Here is an 18,378-nt window from a genome sequence, read left to right on the forward strand (position 1 = left end):
TATTCACCCAATTCCTATTCTGCCCTTGACCATTACCACCTTTAAATCCACCTCTCCCTGTTGTTATTACCATTTCTACTATTCCCATTTCTTGTCCCATTAAACTGATTATAATTATTGTATTCCCTATCTTTTACTCCACTACTGCCCACAACATTACCCCCATTACCTCTTTTCTTAGTAACTTAAACAAACTCCTCTTCATCCATAACTGTTTTACCTTTTATCTCCCTATTGTTATCAATCTTTTCACTATCCTTATTCACAATATCAACTTTCATAGTTGCAGCACAAACCTTATCCACATGCCCAAAAACTTTACAATGAGAGCACCTAGAAGGGTTCCAAGCATACTCCACGGTAAAAGATTGAGTAGCAGCCTTATTTGTAACAAAATCCCAAGTACAAATATCAATATTATTCTTCCAAACTATCTCAGCTGACATTTCAATCAATATTCTAGCATACGCATTTCATCCCTTATGATTCAAACACATCTCCTCAATAAATGAATTAAATGCTAGAGGAAAACCCAACTTACTAGCAATAATGCAAAGATTTTCCTCACTCCAAACTTCCAATGGAAGGTCATAAATCTTAACCCAAACAGGAATCTTATCATGACTATTTTTGGCTAGAGTGAGCCCCGACCTCCATCTATGAAGAAATAAAGGAATTTTATCACATAAAATCCAAGGACTACTATCTAAAATGTTTTGCAAAGTAATCTCATCACTAAACTTAAAGAAAACGAATCCTTTACTATTCATAAACATATATTCCAGCCCACAATTCCTTCACATTCTCTTTAATTCTTTTTAGACGACAAGAAATGAAATACGCTTGTCTAACAAATAACCATACAAAGTATTGGAGTAAGCTAACTTGCCTTCTTCAGATTCGTAATAGGAATACTCACCGGACCATCAGAATTTTCCTCAACTTGAGGCATAAATTTCACATCAATTTTCCCTCTATGAACCTTCCCTTTTAACACCCTTGCATATGACTGCATTTGGGTATCAACCCCCAACTCTATCTGTTCCATAGAAGAATCAACCTTCACAGCAGTAACACCTTTATTGTTCTTCCTTCCATCTCCCAATATAGAAGGCACTAAATTAATACTGTGCCAACCTTCAAAAAATATAATGAATCAAAATTCTCCTTCCCATTTCCATTACCATCATCAATCATATCCTCCTCATTACTAGATTCATTCATAGATTCCACAATCACACTCCCACTTTCATTCCAAATAGATTGTTTATTCAAATAAGAATGATCATCTTCAATAACTACATTCGAATCCACTTGCATTAGAATTATTATTTTCCAAGTTATTAAGGAAACTAAATCAAATTCAAGGAACAAATTCATCACTCGACTTCATATTATCATTCAAAATTCTAAATTTACCCTTTCCAGCCTCCTCACCCCTAGCTTCCACAATATTTCCACTACCAGAATTAGAATTCACGAAGTTAGAATCAGCCATAACAGCAATAGAAGGATTAGCCAACATCATTTGATTTGTAATTAGATTTAATTCCGAATTTGGACTTAGGACACCCTCATCAGACTTAGATCCATTCCAATTCTTCAATAGAGAAGCAGTATTACCTGAAGGAATCAAAATCTCACCGACCCCATCCCCCTTCGCCTTAATAGATTCAACATCTTTAGATTCCTTAGCAATAACACGTTCTCCAGCGACTGGTAAACTAGCATCCGATTCCCAAGCCAAAACTGACTCCGAATCCTCTTTCGTTACCTCCTCAGAAGCATCTTCTTCATAGTATTCTACTGCATCCATAGGCGAACAATTATCCATAATCTTCCTAGCCCGATTTTTTACTTCATACGCTTTACCCTCCATTTTCCATTCAGCCTTTCCGATTCCTTTAGCCACAGCCCCTGATGCACTCGGCTTACGACGACCTTTGTAAATAGTAGCTGAAGTCTGCTCAATAACCCCAGGAGGAACGAATTCGTTTACATCCACTTCAATCCTAACAAACCTAATAGTAGCACTTTTATCCAGTGGTTTTACCTTCACTTCCTTCAATCAACCCACTTTGGATGAAGCTCCCATTAGGACAACGGGAAATAGAAGAGAAATTCCTTCAACACTGAGCTAATTCAGCTCACCGAAGAAGAAACAAAGATGAAAACACACCGAGAACACAACGTCAATCAGAGAGAATGAGTAGAGAGAGAAAGAGTAGAGAGAGAAAGTGCTTTCGATGTCTTTCTTGGTTGGACCAACTGGTGAAATCCATCTTCCTTAATTGGAAGAACAAGAACAGGTCTCTCCATTTTTTGGGGGAGTAGAGTAGTCAAAGAATGAAACAGATCAAATGATTGTTCTAGAATGGCTATTTCTCACAATTGCTCCTTGTGATGCAGCAAAACCATGGCAAATAGGATCTCAAGATGCAACAACATGATGCAAGGAATAATAGACTTACATCAAGATATCTTTTTCTTCCTCATTCTTATTTTGGTTTTCGTCTCACGGATCTTGGTTCGCGCTTTATAACAGTTCCAAAATGAAATGATTCCAATCCCGCAAAGGATTTTTCATGGAACTACTTTAGAGATTCTTCGGACCCGATGTTCATTGCTATACCATCATTTTCTCTTTTATACTCAATGGACGAGGTAGTAGTAAATCCAGCCATTACTATCAAAGCTATTGGACATCAATGGTGTCAGAGTGCGCCTCTTCACGAGGGTGATTTAAGTGCAACAAAATGCCTTATGAATATGGTTTGCAAAGCATCTGGCTTACCGGTAATCTCCCATTCCCGCCATCAAGAGACTTAAATAAATGTAGCATGCCAGTAACAGGGAGTTGAGATGGTTAGACCTAGACCCTGAAATGCTCCCAACATAGAAGCCTATGGTTCCATCTTGTTGTTACTGGGCCGGGAGAGGACAACCTCTTGTTCCTACTCCTCTTTCTTCGCTTCAAGGACAGAGGTCCTACGGTAGGTAACAACAAGTACAAGAAACTTGACCGAAGGGGACTAGCACTTCTGGTCTTCCAACGAGGAGTCGTTCGCAGTGAGAAGCCAGGGATGTCGTGAACTGTGGGAGGTCACAGAGAATTTACGTATACAATGATCCTATGACCGATACAGGATATAGACTATCTCTTTCTTTATTCGATTCTTTTTCTGAAAAAAAAAAAAAGGTGACTCAACTTCTCAACTAGAGTTGGGGGTGGGACTTGTTGGCATAATGCAAGCTGGAACGTGGGAATTCGAGGTCTCATGAACTACTACTATAAACCAACTTTTTTTTTTCTTTTTGGATAAACAATATCAGGTTACGACTATGGATGGATCCAGATCTACGCGCCAGCCGGCCCCGACCGATGAGCATAGGGAATCTATACTCGAGCATTCAACTAGGCCCTTGACAGGATAGGTGAGGAATCTTGATATTTTTATTAGGACTTACAACTTCTCCGAGCTGACTAGCATCCCATTCCACTGTGCATTTCTCGAACAAAGATGACTATAGGATTGAATTCGCATTCCATGGTGAACTTGTACACAACCAGAAATTCCGTACCACTTCTTGTAACTCTTTCGTAGTTCAATTCAAACAACTAATCGTCGTTTCCAAATTCAATTCTGATTTTCTTGTTTAATTAAGTCACTAACTTGTATGCATCTAAAAGGACTTAATGGGTGTCTTAATACATTTAGAAATCATTTCAACACCCCATATTAGTGATCGGAATATTTCTAGAATTGATCATGTCGGGTTACGGCAACCTAATCGGGTACGACCAAAAGCCTCGCCTAACGCCAGTATCGGGTAGAATTCCGCCGTGTCCAAAACTTAGACATTATATAATGTGTTCTAAGCCTTCATTTGAAGCTTTTGGCTTCATCTCACTACTCTCTCTCTCTAACCTCTCGCCTCACTCTAAATTAAGGTCCAAAATCAAAGATTTAATGCTCCAAACATAGAGGTAACCTTCCTAACTTGTTATTCAACCTCTTAGGCCTTCAAATCCGAGTTCAAACTGAAATTTAGGACCTGGAACATGTGTTTACGGACAAGGGTGAAGCTTGGGCCGTAAACACACAATAATGGGGTTTTTGAGCCATTTAACCCTTCCAAATCATAGTTGGGACTTAGATACGACCTTGAGGCTTACAAACTTGGACTTGGAACACCCTAAACTTGCATTTTGAGGGACAAAAGAGAGTTTATGGCCAAAACATGTGCTTGGGCCGTAAACTCCTCAAAAATGGGGATTAAACACCTTAAATCATGTCTAAATGCCTTGTAACTCAACCAATAGCCTTGTGGTAAGTCCTAGAACCCTCTAAAAATAGTTTGGGGGTTTGTAACATATCAAAATGCCACATATAGGAGTTTACAGCCTAGGCACATAACCTTTGGCCGTAAACTCATGAAACCATGCCATATGATTCCCCTAATTCACCCCAAAGGCTTGGAAAATTTTCTAGAATCACATGTGATTGTTTTAAGTGTCAAAAATTAATTATTCATGAACATAGGAGAGTTTACGGCCAGAGTGTATATATCTGGGCCGTAAACTCCTAAATTGATGTTATATGGTGCCCAAAATTAATACCAAACCTTGGAAAATTAATTAGAATCACATGTGATTGCTCCTTGTGCCTCAAATCAATTTTTCTTAACCCTAGGAGAGTTTACGGTTGTAAACTCCAAGTTTACAGCCGTGAACTCCCTCTTAAATGGTATTAATCCATTCAAACCATTCCAAGGCATTTTAGTAAGTCATTCCAACAATCCCCAAGTCCAAACAAGCCATTAAACCCTTAAAACCAAACCAACATGAGTTCACGGCTGTGAACTCATGTATGTATGTGTTGTATGGTTGTAAACTCACTTAAATGTTTACTCTAGGGGAGTAAACTCAAGTCCCAAGTCCATAGTACCAATACACGTCCGTAGATGTCACCCGGGTCACTCCAAACGCTCGTTTTGAGGTGTTTAACCTTGTTGGAGTGTAATGTTCCATATAATTAGTGATTGTAAATCTAATTAGATATATATATATATATATATATATATATATATATATATATATATATATATATATATATATATATATATATATATGGACATTATTACATTTTACATAGGGACATCGCGAGTAATCAAGCCCCGAACCAACGTCTAGTGTCCGAAACCGTTGCAATTTCGAGTATGGTGAGTTCATACCCCTACCCTTTTTCTCTGTTTTCACTGTTTTCAGGGGGAACACAAGCAAAGTACAAGGGATTACTTGTACTCAAAACATGTTTTCAAATGTGTGTTTCACATTTTATATGCTTTTAACACAGATTATTACAACTGATAACCGTTTGAACATGCAGATCAAGTAACATATATTTGTGAAATGGGTTTTAAACTGTTATGTTTTACATATATTTCACAAATGGCTTTCCACATTTTATCAGTTAAAAGCATGACATTAGACATTTGAACATAATACCTGTACACTGTTTTGTCCTCGGTAACACTCCACATATATACGCGAGTGGAGGACTATCATATTAATACTAGTAAATTTGTTAATCATGTATGATTGGAGATACGTCCTCGGCGAACACTCCACAGAGATACGTGAGTGAAGGACTACACCCGTAACCGGAATATCTGGGATTTAGAGAGCGTGACTTGAGTGTATAGATCTATACGGGGCTGACTACCCCACACCTGGCTGCTAGCTACAGCCGAACCGAATTGGTTCAAGGGTGAAGAAAGTCATAAGTATGTGGACTACTTATTGCCACAGGTTTAGTCGCAATTAGGATAACAGAGATTTACTTATGGTAATAATGAACAACTTTATACAATTCACAAGATAACCAGTTCTCTAGTATACATCTTTCACATTGGAAATCAACATTCAGGAAAGTATGGGACTTTCCTGGGGGAAACATTGAACATAACCACGTATTCGGAAAACATCTTCTACATATAGTAACTAACATTCAGGAAAGTATGGGACTTTCCTGGGAAACCTTGTACATAACCAGGTCTAACAAGAATACATCATTTACATACGGTAATCAACATTCAGGAAAGTATGGGACTTTCGTGGGGAATCGTTTACATAACCAGAAAGGATAACAAACCAGATAACTGTACATCTTTCACAATTGATAACATACAAATCAGGAAAGTATGGGACTTTCCTGGGAATACATTGGTACATAACTAGAATAGTATGTCAATCCAGATAACTTAACTATACATCTTTACAAGATAAAACATGTTTTTCAGTGTACAACTTTACTTTACATGTTGACAAACGATAACCAATCTTTTTAAGAAAACATGGGATTTTCTTGGTGTACGTAACATTTCAGAAACAGAAAGGAAACTTGAACCATTTCACAAACAAAAACCACTTATGAACTCACCAGCATTATGCTGATTTTCAAACCGCTTGTGTTCTCAACTCAGCGTTAGAACAGGTACCCGAAGATCCTTTTTGTCAAAAGACGGAGGTCTCAGAAGACCCGTTTCATTTTGTTCATATATATATATATATATATATATATATATATATATATATATATATATATATATATATATATATATATATATATATATATATATATATATGCTATGTAACACAACTGTACAAACTTTACTTTTGAAACAATTGTAAAACTTTTCTTTATGTAATGTAATGGTTGTTTTACTTTACTTACTATGTGCATTGGATTTGATACTCAACGTGGAGTCAATCCCGGAAATGTTTCCGCCTTCGGTTTTCGGGGTGTGACAGATTGGTATCAGAGCCCTTGTTTATAGTGAATGAAGTATACCAAACCTTACATGGTATAAAACTATAAACACTAAAGGGCCTAGGTGCTCTGAATTAAAAGTATCTTCAAACTACAAGTATTTTCAAAAGTATACAAGTATACCAAATCGTCGTGATCCGTAACCACAAGTAGAACAGAACATAAGTAATTGGGTGTTGTGTACTACAGTTAAACCTGGGCAGTTATGTAGTCGTGTTTAGGGTCAATATAGCCTGGCCAACTATATTCATTCGAGACACGGCCAACATGTGCTTGGGAGTGACTGTGGTGTGCGGCATGCCTAAAACTTACCCTAATATCCCAAACATTTAACAAGTGTCGTCAGCAAATCATGAAATACTATGGGAGTATTTTTCGACTCAATCCTCTGTAGAAATCCTTATTCGAGTGGCGTTCTGTGATCATTCTTAGCGATAAATTATCTGTTTTGATAACTATTTCCTGCTTTATCGCTTATTCAAAACATATAACTACCATATCTATCGATTCAATGTAGAGGACTTACCATCCTCTCTCTCTCTCTTTGTTGATCTTATTAGATCAAGATGCCTCCCAGAAAGAGACCCAGCTCGAAGAACAACAATCCTTCTTCGCCACCACCTCCTCCCCAATTTGACCTTGCATCGCTCCAGACATCCTGACTGCTGCAATGGTGGCAGCCATGTCACAAATGAACCCTGGTGGTTCAGGAGGTGGTCCCCAATCCCAGAACCCCAAAGATAGCCAGGGACACCAAAAAGGGGGTTCCCATAAGGATTTCATGAACGCGAAACCAACATCCTTCAATGGTGCTAGATGTGTCATTTCCTTGTCCCGATGGTTCGAGAAAATTGAATCCATCTTTGAAATCTGTGCCTGTGCAGAGTCCGATAAAGTTAAATTCGCAGCCTGAACCTTCGTTGATAAAGCCTTGACTTGGTGGAATGGCCGAGTCAAATCTCTGACCCTACCCGTAGCCAATGCCATGGGCTGGGAAGCCATGAAAGAACTTCTCATTGCCGAGAACTGCCCCCGTGGTGAAATGCAGAAACTAGAGCACGAGCTCTGGAACCTAAATATGAAAGGTTCCGACATTGCTGCATACACTTCCCGATTCGATGATCTCGCACTTCTCTGCCCGGGATTAGTCACTCCTGAAAACAAAAAGATCGAAAGGTTCATTTGGGGGTTATCCCAACCGATAAAGAGTCATGTCTTGGCTGCCCATCCAGATACCTATGATAGTGCCAAGACTTTAGCTCAAACCTGATTGATCACAGTGATGATGTTAAGGAAATCACTACCACTTCTGAGCCGACTCAAAGGAGTGGTGAAAAGAGAAAATTCTGGAAGAAGAAGAAGGGTCAATCTTCTCAAGGATCTTCCAAGAAACAACAGACTGTAGCAATCCATGCTGCTACTACCCCTGTTGCTGCTGCTTCTGTTGTGGCATCCATAGCTTCAACTCCTACCAGTAGGTATGCTGGTAATCTTCCTTTGTGTGACAAGTGCAAATACGATCACAATCCTAGCCCCTACCGAGAACTAGCCTGTACCAACTGTGGTAAGAAAGGGCACACAGTTCAATTTTGCAAAACTCCGGCCCAATCAGCCAACCAATCATCTGGAGCAGGCGTTAGTCAAGCTTGCTACAACTGTGGAGAGGTCGGGCACTTTAAAAGGAACTGTCCCAATAAGTCAACTGCTGATAACACCGGAAGGGTTCTAACCATGGGACGGGAGGAAGCAGTCGCCGATCCCACTGTTGTTTCGGGTACGTTCCTTCTCGACAACTCATATGCTAGTATTCTTTTTGATTCGGGTTCTGAAAGGAGTTTTGTTAGTCATGCATTCAAACATAACCTAAAACGTAATCCCCAACCACTAACTGAAACATTTACCGTCGAGATGGATAATGGTGAGAAAGAAAGCGCTAAAGATGTATTCATAGGTTGTACGCTTACCCTAAATGACCATTCATTTCCTATAGATCTCATGCTAGTTTCGATTAAGAGCTTTGATGTTATCATTGGCATGGATTGGTTGAGTCCCAATCATGATGATATCCTTTGTTACGAAAAAGCCATCCGTCTCAATCTTCCTTCGGGACATACTCTCGTAATCTATGGCGAAAAACCTAGTTCCAATCTTCGTATCATTTCCTGCATCAAAGCTCAAAATCTCCTACAAAAGGAGTGCATTGCATTCTTAGCCCATGTGATCAACGAGAAGCAAGAAGTTAAAGACCTCGCGAGCATCCCCAAAGTCTGTAACTTTACGGATGTGTTTCCCGAAGAGCTTCCAGGAATTCCTCCCGAGCGTCAAGTCGAGTTCCGTATTGACCTAATTCCTGGAGCTACTCCCGTAGCAAAGTCTCCGTATCGCTTAGCTCCAGCAGAAATGCAAGAGTTATCCAGTCAACTCAATGAGTTGCTCAGTAAAGGATTCATTAGACCGAGTTCCTCACCCTGGGGAGCTCCGGTACTGTTTGTCAAGAAGAAAGATTGATCCTTTCGGATGTGTATCGACTACCATTAGTTGAACAAGTTGACCGTTAAGAACCGATATCCTCTTCCGCGAATAGATGACCTCTTCGATCAACTCCAGGGAGCCAGCTATTTCTCAAAGATAGACCTTCGGTCAGGGTACCATCAGTTACGAGTTCAGGAGAGTGATGTTTCCAAAACAGCTTTCAGGACTCGGTATGGACACTACGAGTTTGTAGTGATGCCCTTCGGTCTAACCAATGCACCGGCTGTGTTTATGGATCTGATGAACTAGGTGTGTCGTCCCTTCTTAGACAAGTTCTTCATTGTGTTCATTGACGACATCCTCGTCTACTCCCGAAGCAAAGAAGACCACAAACAACACTTGAGGTTAGTGTTGGAGACCCTTAGATCCGAGAAGCTATACGCGAAATTCTCCAAGTGTGAATTCTGGATATAGAAGGTAACTTTCCTCGGTCACGTGGTAAGCGAGGAGGGTATTCACGTGGATCCTTCCAAGATTAAAGTGATAGAGAATTGGTCAGCACCGAAGACACCCACAGAAATCCGTCAATTCTTGGGTCTCGCCGGCTATTATCGGAGATTCATCCAGAATTTTTCCAAAATCGCCAAACCCTTAACCACTCTAATATAGAAAGGTGTACCCTTTTGTTGGAGTGATAAACAAGAAACTGCATTCCAAATGTTGAAGAGAGCCTTATGCAGCGCGCCTGTTCTATCCCTGTCCGAAGGGACAGAGGACTTCATTGTCTACTGCGATGCATCTAATCAAGGCTTAGGCTGTGTGCTTATGCAAAGAGGAAAAGTGATCGCTTATGCCTCAAGACAGCTGGAAGCACACGAGGTCAACTATACCATACATGACTTGGAATTAGGAGTCGTAGTCTTTGCATTGAAGATTTGGAGACATTATCTCTACAGAACCAAGTGCACAATCTTCACTGATCACAAGAGTCTGCAACACATCTTTGATCAGAAAGACTTGAACATGAGGCAACAGCGATGGGTAGAACTACTCAGTGATTATGAGTGTGAAATCCGTTACCATCTCGGCAAGGCCAATGTGGTAGCAGATGCCCTTAGCCGAAAGGAAAGTGCAGGCCACAAAGTGAAGAACCAGACGATGACTATCCATTCCAACTTACCCATGCAAATCCGAGAAGCCCAGTTAGAAGCACTCAAACCTGAGAACGTGTTGATCGAAACCTTGAGAGGAATGGAAAAGAAACTTGAGATTAGAAGTGACGGAGTCTATTGTTTCATGGATCGGATCTGGATTCCAAAGTCCGGAGGATTCAGGGAAATTATCATGGGAGAAGCACACAAAACCAAATACTCCGTTCACCCAGGTTCGGACAAGATGTACCTGGATCTCAAGAAACAATATTGGTGGCCAAACATGAAAGCTGAGATAGCTACGTTCGTGGGCAAGTGTCTGACTTGTGCCAAAGTCAAAGTTGAACACCAGAAACCCTCAGGTCTGTTCCAAAAGCCCGAGATCCCCGAATGGAAATGGGAGATGATTACCATGGACTTCATCAGCAAACTGCCCAAGTGTTCTAGAGGGTACGATACCATTTGGGTAATTGTCGATCGTTTGACAAAGTCCGCTCACTTCATTCCGATCAAAGAGTCATACAAAATGGAAAGACTCGCGCGAACCTACATCCAGGAGGTAGTTCGACTGCACGGTGTACCTGTATCCATTATCTCTGATCGAGATAGCAGGTTTACCTCCAGATTCTGGCAGTCCCTTCAGAAAGCCCTTGGAACCAAACTAGATATGAGCACGACGTATCATCCTCAAACCGATGGACAGAGTGAGAGAACAATCCAAACCCTGGAGGACATGCTTAGGGCATGTGTCATTGACTTTGGAAAGTCGTGGTACACACATCTATCCTTGATCGAATTCTCATACAACAACAGTTACCACACCAGCATTAGGGCTGCTCCGTTTGAAGCCCTATACGGTCGTAAGTGCAGATCCCCTCTGTGCTGGGCCGAGGTGGGGGATACACAGTTAGCCAAGAGTCGAGTCCCCGACAGTGCTCTCACTGGTCCTGAAATCATCCGTGAAACCACTGAGAAGATCATCCAAATCCGAGAACGACTGAAAGCGTCACGTGATCGCCAGAAGAGTTACGCTGATAACCGTCGGAAACCACTGGAATTCCAGGTTGGAGACCGTGTCCTGTTGAAGGTCTCGCCCTGGAAAGGCACTGTACGCTTTGGTAAGCGTGGGAAACTTAATCCGAGGTACATTGGAGCCTTCGAGATCCTCTCTAGGATCGGTCCGGTTGCCTATAAACTTTGTTTACCTCACGAACACAGTAACATTCATCCTGTCTTCCATGTTTCAAATCTCAAAAAGTGCCTATCCGATGAAACCCTAGCGATTCCCATAGACGAGATCGAGATCAATGAAAACCTCAACTTTGTGGAGGAACCGATCGAAATCATGGATCGAGAAGTCAAATGTACAAAGCAAAGTCGCATCCCGTTAGTGAAGGTTTGCTGGAATGCCAAGCGGGGAACAGAATTCACTTTGGAGTGGGAAGACTCAATGAAACAGAAGTATCCACAACTCTTTCCAAATCCATGATTTGTATCTTGTCTCGTGTTTTAACTTTGAATTTCGGGACGAAATTCCCTCTAACGGGGGGATAATGTAACAACCTGAAATTCCGTACCACTTCTTGTAACTCTTTCGTAGTTCAATTCAAGCAACCAATCGTCGTTACCAAATCCGATTCCGATATTCTTGTTTAATTAAGTCATTAACTTGAACGTATCTAAAAGGACTTAATGGGTGTCTTAATACATTTAGAAATCATTTTAACACCCCATATTAGTGATCGGAATATTTCTAGAATTTACCATGTCGGGTTACGGCAACCTAATCGGGTATGACCAAAAGCCTCGCCTAATGCCGGTATCGGGTAGAATTCCACCGTGTCCAATACTTAGACACTATATAATGTGTTCTAAGCCTTCATTTGAAGCTTTTGGCTTCATCTCACTACTCTCTCTCTCTAACCTCTCTCCTCACTTGATACATGTGTGGAAGTGACAAATTCTGAAAATGATAATGGTTACAAGGTGGATTTTGGAGGAGACCATGGAATGCATGCTAGCTTTAATGTGGGAGACCTTTTACCTTATCTTGATGATGATGGACTTGATGAATTTAGGTGAATTCCTTTCAAAGGGGGAGGGGATGATCCATGCATGGATTATGAAATCCCAAAAGGTGATGGATTAGTGATTACTAATGGGCTAGAAGGTAGCTTGGGCTCAATGGTTGGGTTGTGCATGGTAACCCACAAATTGAATTAGGGTTGCATGAAGGCTTGGGCAACATTTTTAAGGATTCATAAGTGCTAAAAACGTTACTTTTTGCTTCATAAAGCCTCCTAGCCGTTTTTATCACTCTTTGGTGGATTAGGGTTACACTTTAATGCTTCTGATGGCTCATTAACGCATCTTATGGCTCCTTAATGAAGCATAGACGTTTTTTCTTCATCCTCAAGTGTCTTGGACGTTTTTTTTTTGTGTTATTTCAAGAGTTTCCTTAATTTTCATTTACTAGTTTTAATGAATAATTGGTTGGTTGGCTTGTAACCACCAAATTTGTAATAAAGGATTTATATAAAGCCACGTTTATGCATGGAAAAAATAATAGACAAATTTTTAATCAACGAACCCTTTTGTTCACTTTGAATTATTGTTATAATTCACAAATTATCTTGTTGGGACGTGTTCTTCACTTGATACGAACTCAATCCAATAGGTCTTGGATTGTTTTCACCGGTATACAACTTAATAGGTCTTGAGTTGTTACTAATCTATCCATTTCTTTTCATTCCATATATTTGTGGTTGTTATTCTAGCTTAATTTACCTAAACACTACCCTACTCACTAAATCAAGCCCATGCACACATCATAAGTGGTATCAGAGCCCAGTTCCGATTGGGTGTTGTTGAGTTCTTGTTCAAAAAAAAATCCTACCGAGTTTGATTTTAGTTCCTATCCAGAATTTGTTTTCCAAAATGTTGCACAAGTTATATGTCACACCCCCGAACCAGACGGCGGAAACGTCCGGGGGCTATTGTGACTCAATTGAATACCATTACAATGAATATACATGAAACATAACATCATACATCACCCAGCATTGGAATAATACAACTGGTAACGTTTACATCCCTTACATTGTCTCAAAATATTACATCCCCAAAATAAATTGTTCATTGTTACTTAATCAACCGCAATCAATCATAGAGTACAATCCTTTCTTCACTTATTTGTTACTTGAGAATACAAGTATTTTGGAAAAACGTCAACATATGAAATGTTGGTGAGTTCATAAGTAATGTTTAAAATCCAATGTTTGTATTGTTTTGAAAACCGCCAGAAAATCCGATATTTTCTGAAAATAGTATAGCGTAAAAAGAAATACGTGAAGATCCGTGAGTATGCTTGTTTGTTTTCTATAGATGTAAGCGTACGAGTTGTGAAATTCGACATGTAGTTCGTAAGTGTACTAGTTGAAAACCCTAGGAAAACCCGATGTTTTCCTATCACTTTGCTTTAATTAGTTTATGTGTTATTGTTTCGTTACGTTAGAGGTATTCGTTGAGCTCCGGAGGCATTGAGTATACAGTGGGTGGTGAATTGTTGTGACGTCCGTTAATGAAAACGTCCAGTCGACAACCGTACTAGCGATCCCTTAGGCATCACTCGCACTTATTCACACAACTCAATCCTCCCGGACTTGTGTAGTCCCACGACCGAAGAGAAAAAGAGAAGGTGCGAAACCCTCGGTATTTCCCTACGTCGTTCAAGACCATTGCAATTGCGAAGGGCCCGAAGCCCAACCCGCAATCGTGAGTTCCCGACTTTACTAGCAGCACCGAAGGACCCTTGGGGACCAGCAGCATGTTTGCCATTGAAAGTCCTTTTACACGCGGTTAAGTCATATTAGACCCAACTACATGTAAGCAAGTATCCTTTGGGCCTAAAGATCATGTCATTGGGCTAGCTAGCCTCAACAAGCATGATTTGCACCTTTTGGGCCTAAGGAGTGTACGTCGACGTATTGAGTAATTCCACGAGAGTATAGAGTTCCGAGAGTTCCATATGTGTATTGAGCGTTGTAGTGTTAGTAGTTTTGAATTTGTTATTGATTCGAGACCGAATCAATTCGTTTAACAACGATTTTTGGTATTGTTGTGTATTATGTCGGTAGTCGCGGTGCCAATATTCGATCAAGTTGCGTGTATTGAATTAGCCTTGAACGTTTTCTGTTTTCAGCCCCTCATTGTTTGTAAAATTTACTTTTTCAACCCTCTAATTAAATAACCTTTCGGTTTGGTCCTTAAATCATTTTTCTTGACATTTTAACACCAAAAATTATTGAAATTAATATTTTTCAGCATATTTTTCATTGAAAACAGTTTAAGTCCCTGAAATTGCAGTTTTCTCGGTTATAACCCCTCTTTTTCGTAGTTTTTACAATTTTGGCCCTAATTGGAAAATTTTTGCAACTTTGGTCCTTTTTAAATTTGAAAAGCATTTTAAACCCTTGAAAAGTACTTGAAACACTAGTAGTCCACTGTTTTACAGAAAAACACAGTTTTGGCCCTCCAAAACAGAAAAATTCGCATAATGTGCCCTATTGGACCGAAATTGTCATTTTTAGCCCATTAAGCTTGAAATTTATGTTCTTAATCCTCCAAAAGAGTATATTTTCAGAAAATACATTATGGAAACTGTTTTGACTCATCTCACCCATCAGATTTCGAAATATTTCATTTTGCGCCCTTCAACTTTGTATTTTTAACATTTATGTCAAAAAAATGAGTTTTTAGCCCAAAGTATGTATTGTTAAGCCACTTAGCTATTTTTCTTGGTATCCTTTGTATGTAGTAGTATGTTTTATATTAGTATCATTTAACATAAAGTATATCTCAGTTTTTTTGTGATTTATGACTAGATCCAACATCATAATCATACCAAACACACATATAAGCATAGAAATCATACAAAGCATACACATAATGATAGATCTACACCTTTGCTTGTATTCTCCCCTACAAAAACTTATAAAAACTGAAAATAAGGGGGTATGAAGCTCACCTTTGGATGTTGATTCGGTTTTTGAAGAACGGATGGAAGAAAGCTTGGTGATTTTTGACCCTAGCACCCCTTGATGAAGTTTTCGAGTTTATGGAGTTTTCTAGGATGCAAGATCACGATTTTTGCATGGATTAGGAAGAGATTTTGATAAAACAAAGAATCTAAGTTATAGATCCAAGCATAACCTTACCTTAGATGAAGAGTTTGTGGAAATATCCTCTTGAAAGCCTCCTAATTTTCGAGATTTTTGATTGGAGAGGAAGGATGTGTTCTTGAGCATTCTAGAGAGAATTTGTGAGATATTTGTGTATGTGTGTGTGTGTTTCGGCCGAGAGTGAGTGAGAGGGAAAAAGAAGTGATCTTTGAAGTGATATGCTCCTAGAAGTATGAGAGGTGCATGGAAACATGTTGGATACAAGTGAGGTGGCATGCAAATAGTCAACACTTCTCCATTTCTTCTTGGACTTGGGCCTTGGGCCGAGAATGTGAAAGGAAAAAGGAAATTTGGGCTTCAATGCTCTCAAGCCCATGTAAAAGTTAAGTTAGATGAGTTTTTAACCTAAAAAAAAAATATAATATGATTTTCATATTTTGTTGGGCTAGTTTCGGTTATTCATGGATCAAAGCTTTTAATTCATTTCATTCTAGGCCTAATATGGCCCATAATGTTGAAATAAATTAGTGTGGGTTCAATTAGAGCCCATATAAGGGTTCTAAGCCCATGGGTCCAATAAGGAAGTCCCAGTCCAAAATGGAAGTCCCAGTCCAAAATGGACTTAAACGAGAACTTCTAGGGTTTCCAATTTCTTGATGACCATTTGTATTACTTGTACGATGTATTTTTTTGAAGTTTTTGATGTCATAATAATAGGTATCACACATGCTCTTAAGTTTTTGACTCAAGCTTTACTTGAGTTTAGTGATTACAAGACACAAAATTTCTAGTTGTGACATTATATGATGAAGAAGAAATAGAGGAAGAGAAAATTGAAGAAGAAGATGAGGAAGACAATTATGGTCCCATCTACGACACTGATGGGGAAGGGGAATTTTGCGAAAGAATAAATTTCTTGTTTGAAGAGGAATTTATTGAAAAAATCACTTTCATGGTTGGAGATGAAATTATTGAAGACTCTAGCCCTATCTATGATATTGATGGGGAAGAGGATCATGAAGAAATTGAAAAACAAATAAATTTTGTGCTTGGAAACGAAATAGTTGAAATGTTTTTGAAACAAAACGATTTTGTTGTTACAAACAAAATTGGTGAAGAAAAGGTTAAAGAATCCGAAGAGGTGGAGCAGGTTGTTGACCACGAAGATGTGGTTGTGGTTAAGAAGGATGATACCTATCTTATAACAAACTCTCTTTCTAAGAGCCTAGAAGAAGGAGTAACCCATTAAGTTCCAAGTTCTAAGGAGTTACAAGGGAGGGAGTTCATAATGCTTGGATTCCTATTCTTTTGGTGTGCCTTAAATTGGGAAGCCATGATATTGGGGCATGATGCTCATCAACTTACAAATACAAATGATGTTCCATTTGTTAAAATGACTGCAATTAACCATTTAAATCATTGCAAGGTTAATTTGCAGGGTCGAGTTCATGGGAAGGTACGAAAATGGTTTTTGATCCACAAATGGAAGATACGGTTAGGATTCAGTTATATGAGTTGTTTGAAGAACATGTGTATTTGGAGAAGAGACCAGCTTGGAGTAAATAAAATGTCACATTCTGCAATAAAAAATTATTTTCAAGACCTGTTGTCATGGAAGGTTTGCATGGGAGAACAACACAATTCGGTTCTTATTGAATTGAGGACAATTCCTTTCGAAGAAGGAGGGAATGATACATGTGTGGAAGTGACAAATTCCGAAAATGATAATGGTTACAAGGTGGATTTAGGAGGAGACCATGGAATGCATGCTACCTTTAATGTGGGAGATCTTTTACCTTATCTTGATGATGATGGACTTGATGAATTGAGGCCAATTCCTTTCAAAGGGGGAGGGGATGATCCATGCATGGATTATGAAATCCCAAAAGGTGATGGATTAGCGATTACTAATGGGCTAGAAGGTAGCTTGGGCTCAATGGTTGGGTTGTGCATGGTAACCCACAAATTGAATTAGGGTTGCATGAAGGCTAAGGCAACATTTTTAAGGATTCATAAGTGCTAAAAACGTTACTTTTTGCTTCATAAAGCCTCCTAGCCGTTTTTATCACTCTTTGGTGGATTAGGGTTACACTTTAATGCTTCTGATGGCTCATTAACGCATCTTATGACTCCTTAATGAAGCATAGACGTTTTTTTCTTCATCCTCAAGTGTCTTGGACGTTTTTTTTTGTGTTATTTCAAGAGTTTCCTCAATTTTCATTTACTAGTTTTAATGAATAATTGGTTGGTTGGTTTGTAACCACCAAATTTGTAATAAAGGCTTTATATAAAGCCACGTTTGTGCATGGAAAAAATAATAGACAAATTTTTAATCAACGAACCCTTTTGTTCACTTTGAATTATTGTTATAATTCACAAATTATCTTGTTGGGACGTGTTCTTCACTTGATACGAACTCAATCCAATAGGTCTTGGATTGTTTTCACTGGTATACAACTTAATAGGTCTTTAGTTGTTACTAATCTATCCATTTCTTTTCATTCCATATATTTGTGGTTGTTATTCTAGCTTAATTTACCTAAACACTACCCTACTCACTAAATCAAGCCCATGCACACATCATAAGTGGTATCATACCACTTATGATACGTGTATGGGCTTGATTTGATTAGTAGGGTAGTGTTTAGGTAAATTAAGAGAGAATAACAACCACAAATGATATGTGAATGGAAAGAAATGGATAGATTAGTAACAACTCAAGACCTATTAAGTTGTATACCG

General features: G+C 39.2%; 1 protein-coding gene across 1 annotated transcript in view; it reads left to right on the forward strand.

Annotated features, from left to right (window-relative positions):
• Positions 1-2,360: 2,360 nt before the first annotated feature.
• LOC145017668 (Cytochrome C oxidase subunit II-like, transmembrane domain-containing protein) overlaps positions 2,361-18,378 on the forward strand; it is a 33,245-nt gene continuing 17,227 nt past the window's right edge. The window contains 4 exon segments of the mRNA XM_078975661.1: positions 2,361-2,442; positions 2,445-2,612; positions 2,615-2,713; positions 6,815-6,820. Of these exon segments, the coding sequence (XP_078831787.1) occupies positions 2,361-2,442; positions 2,445-2,612; positions 2,615-2,713; positions 6,815-6,820 (355 nt within the window).

Source organism: Lactuca saligna, chromosome 9 (genome assembly GCF_052625555.1).
Source record: "Lactuca saligna cultivar CGN05327 chromosome 9, ASM5262555v1, whole genome shotgun sequence".
Lineage (NCBI taxonomy): Eukaryota > Viridiplantae > Streptophyta > Magnoliopsida > Asterales > Asteraceae > Lactuca > Lactuca saligna.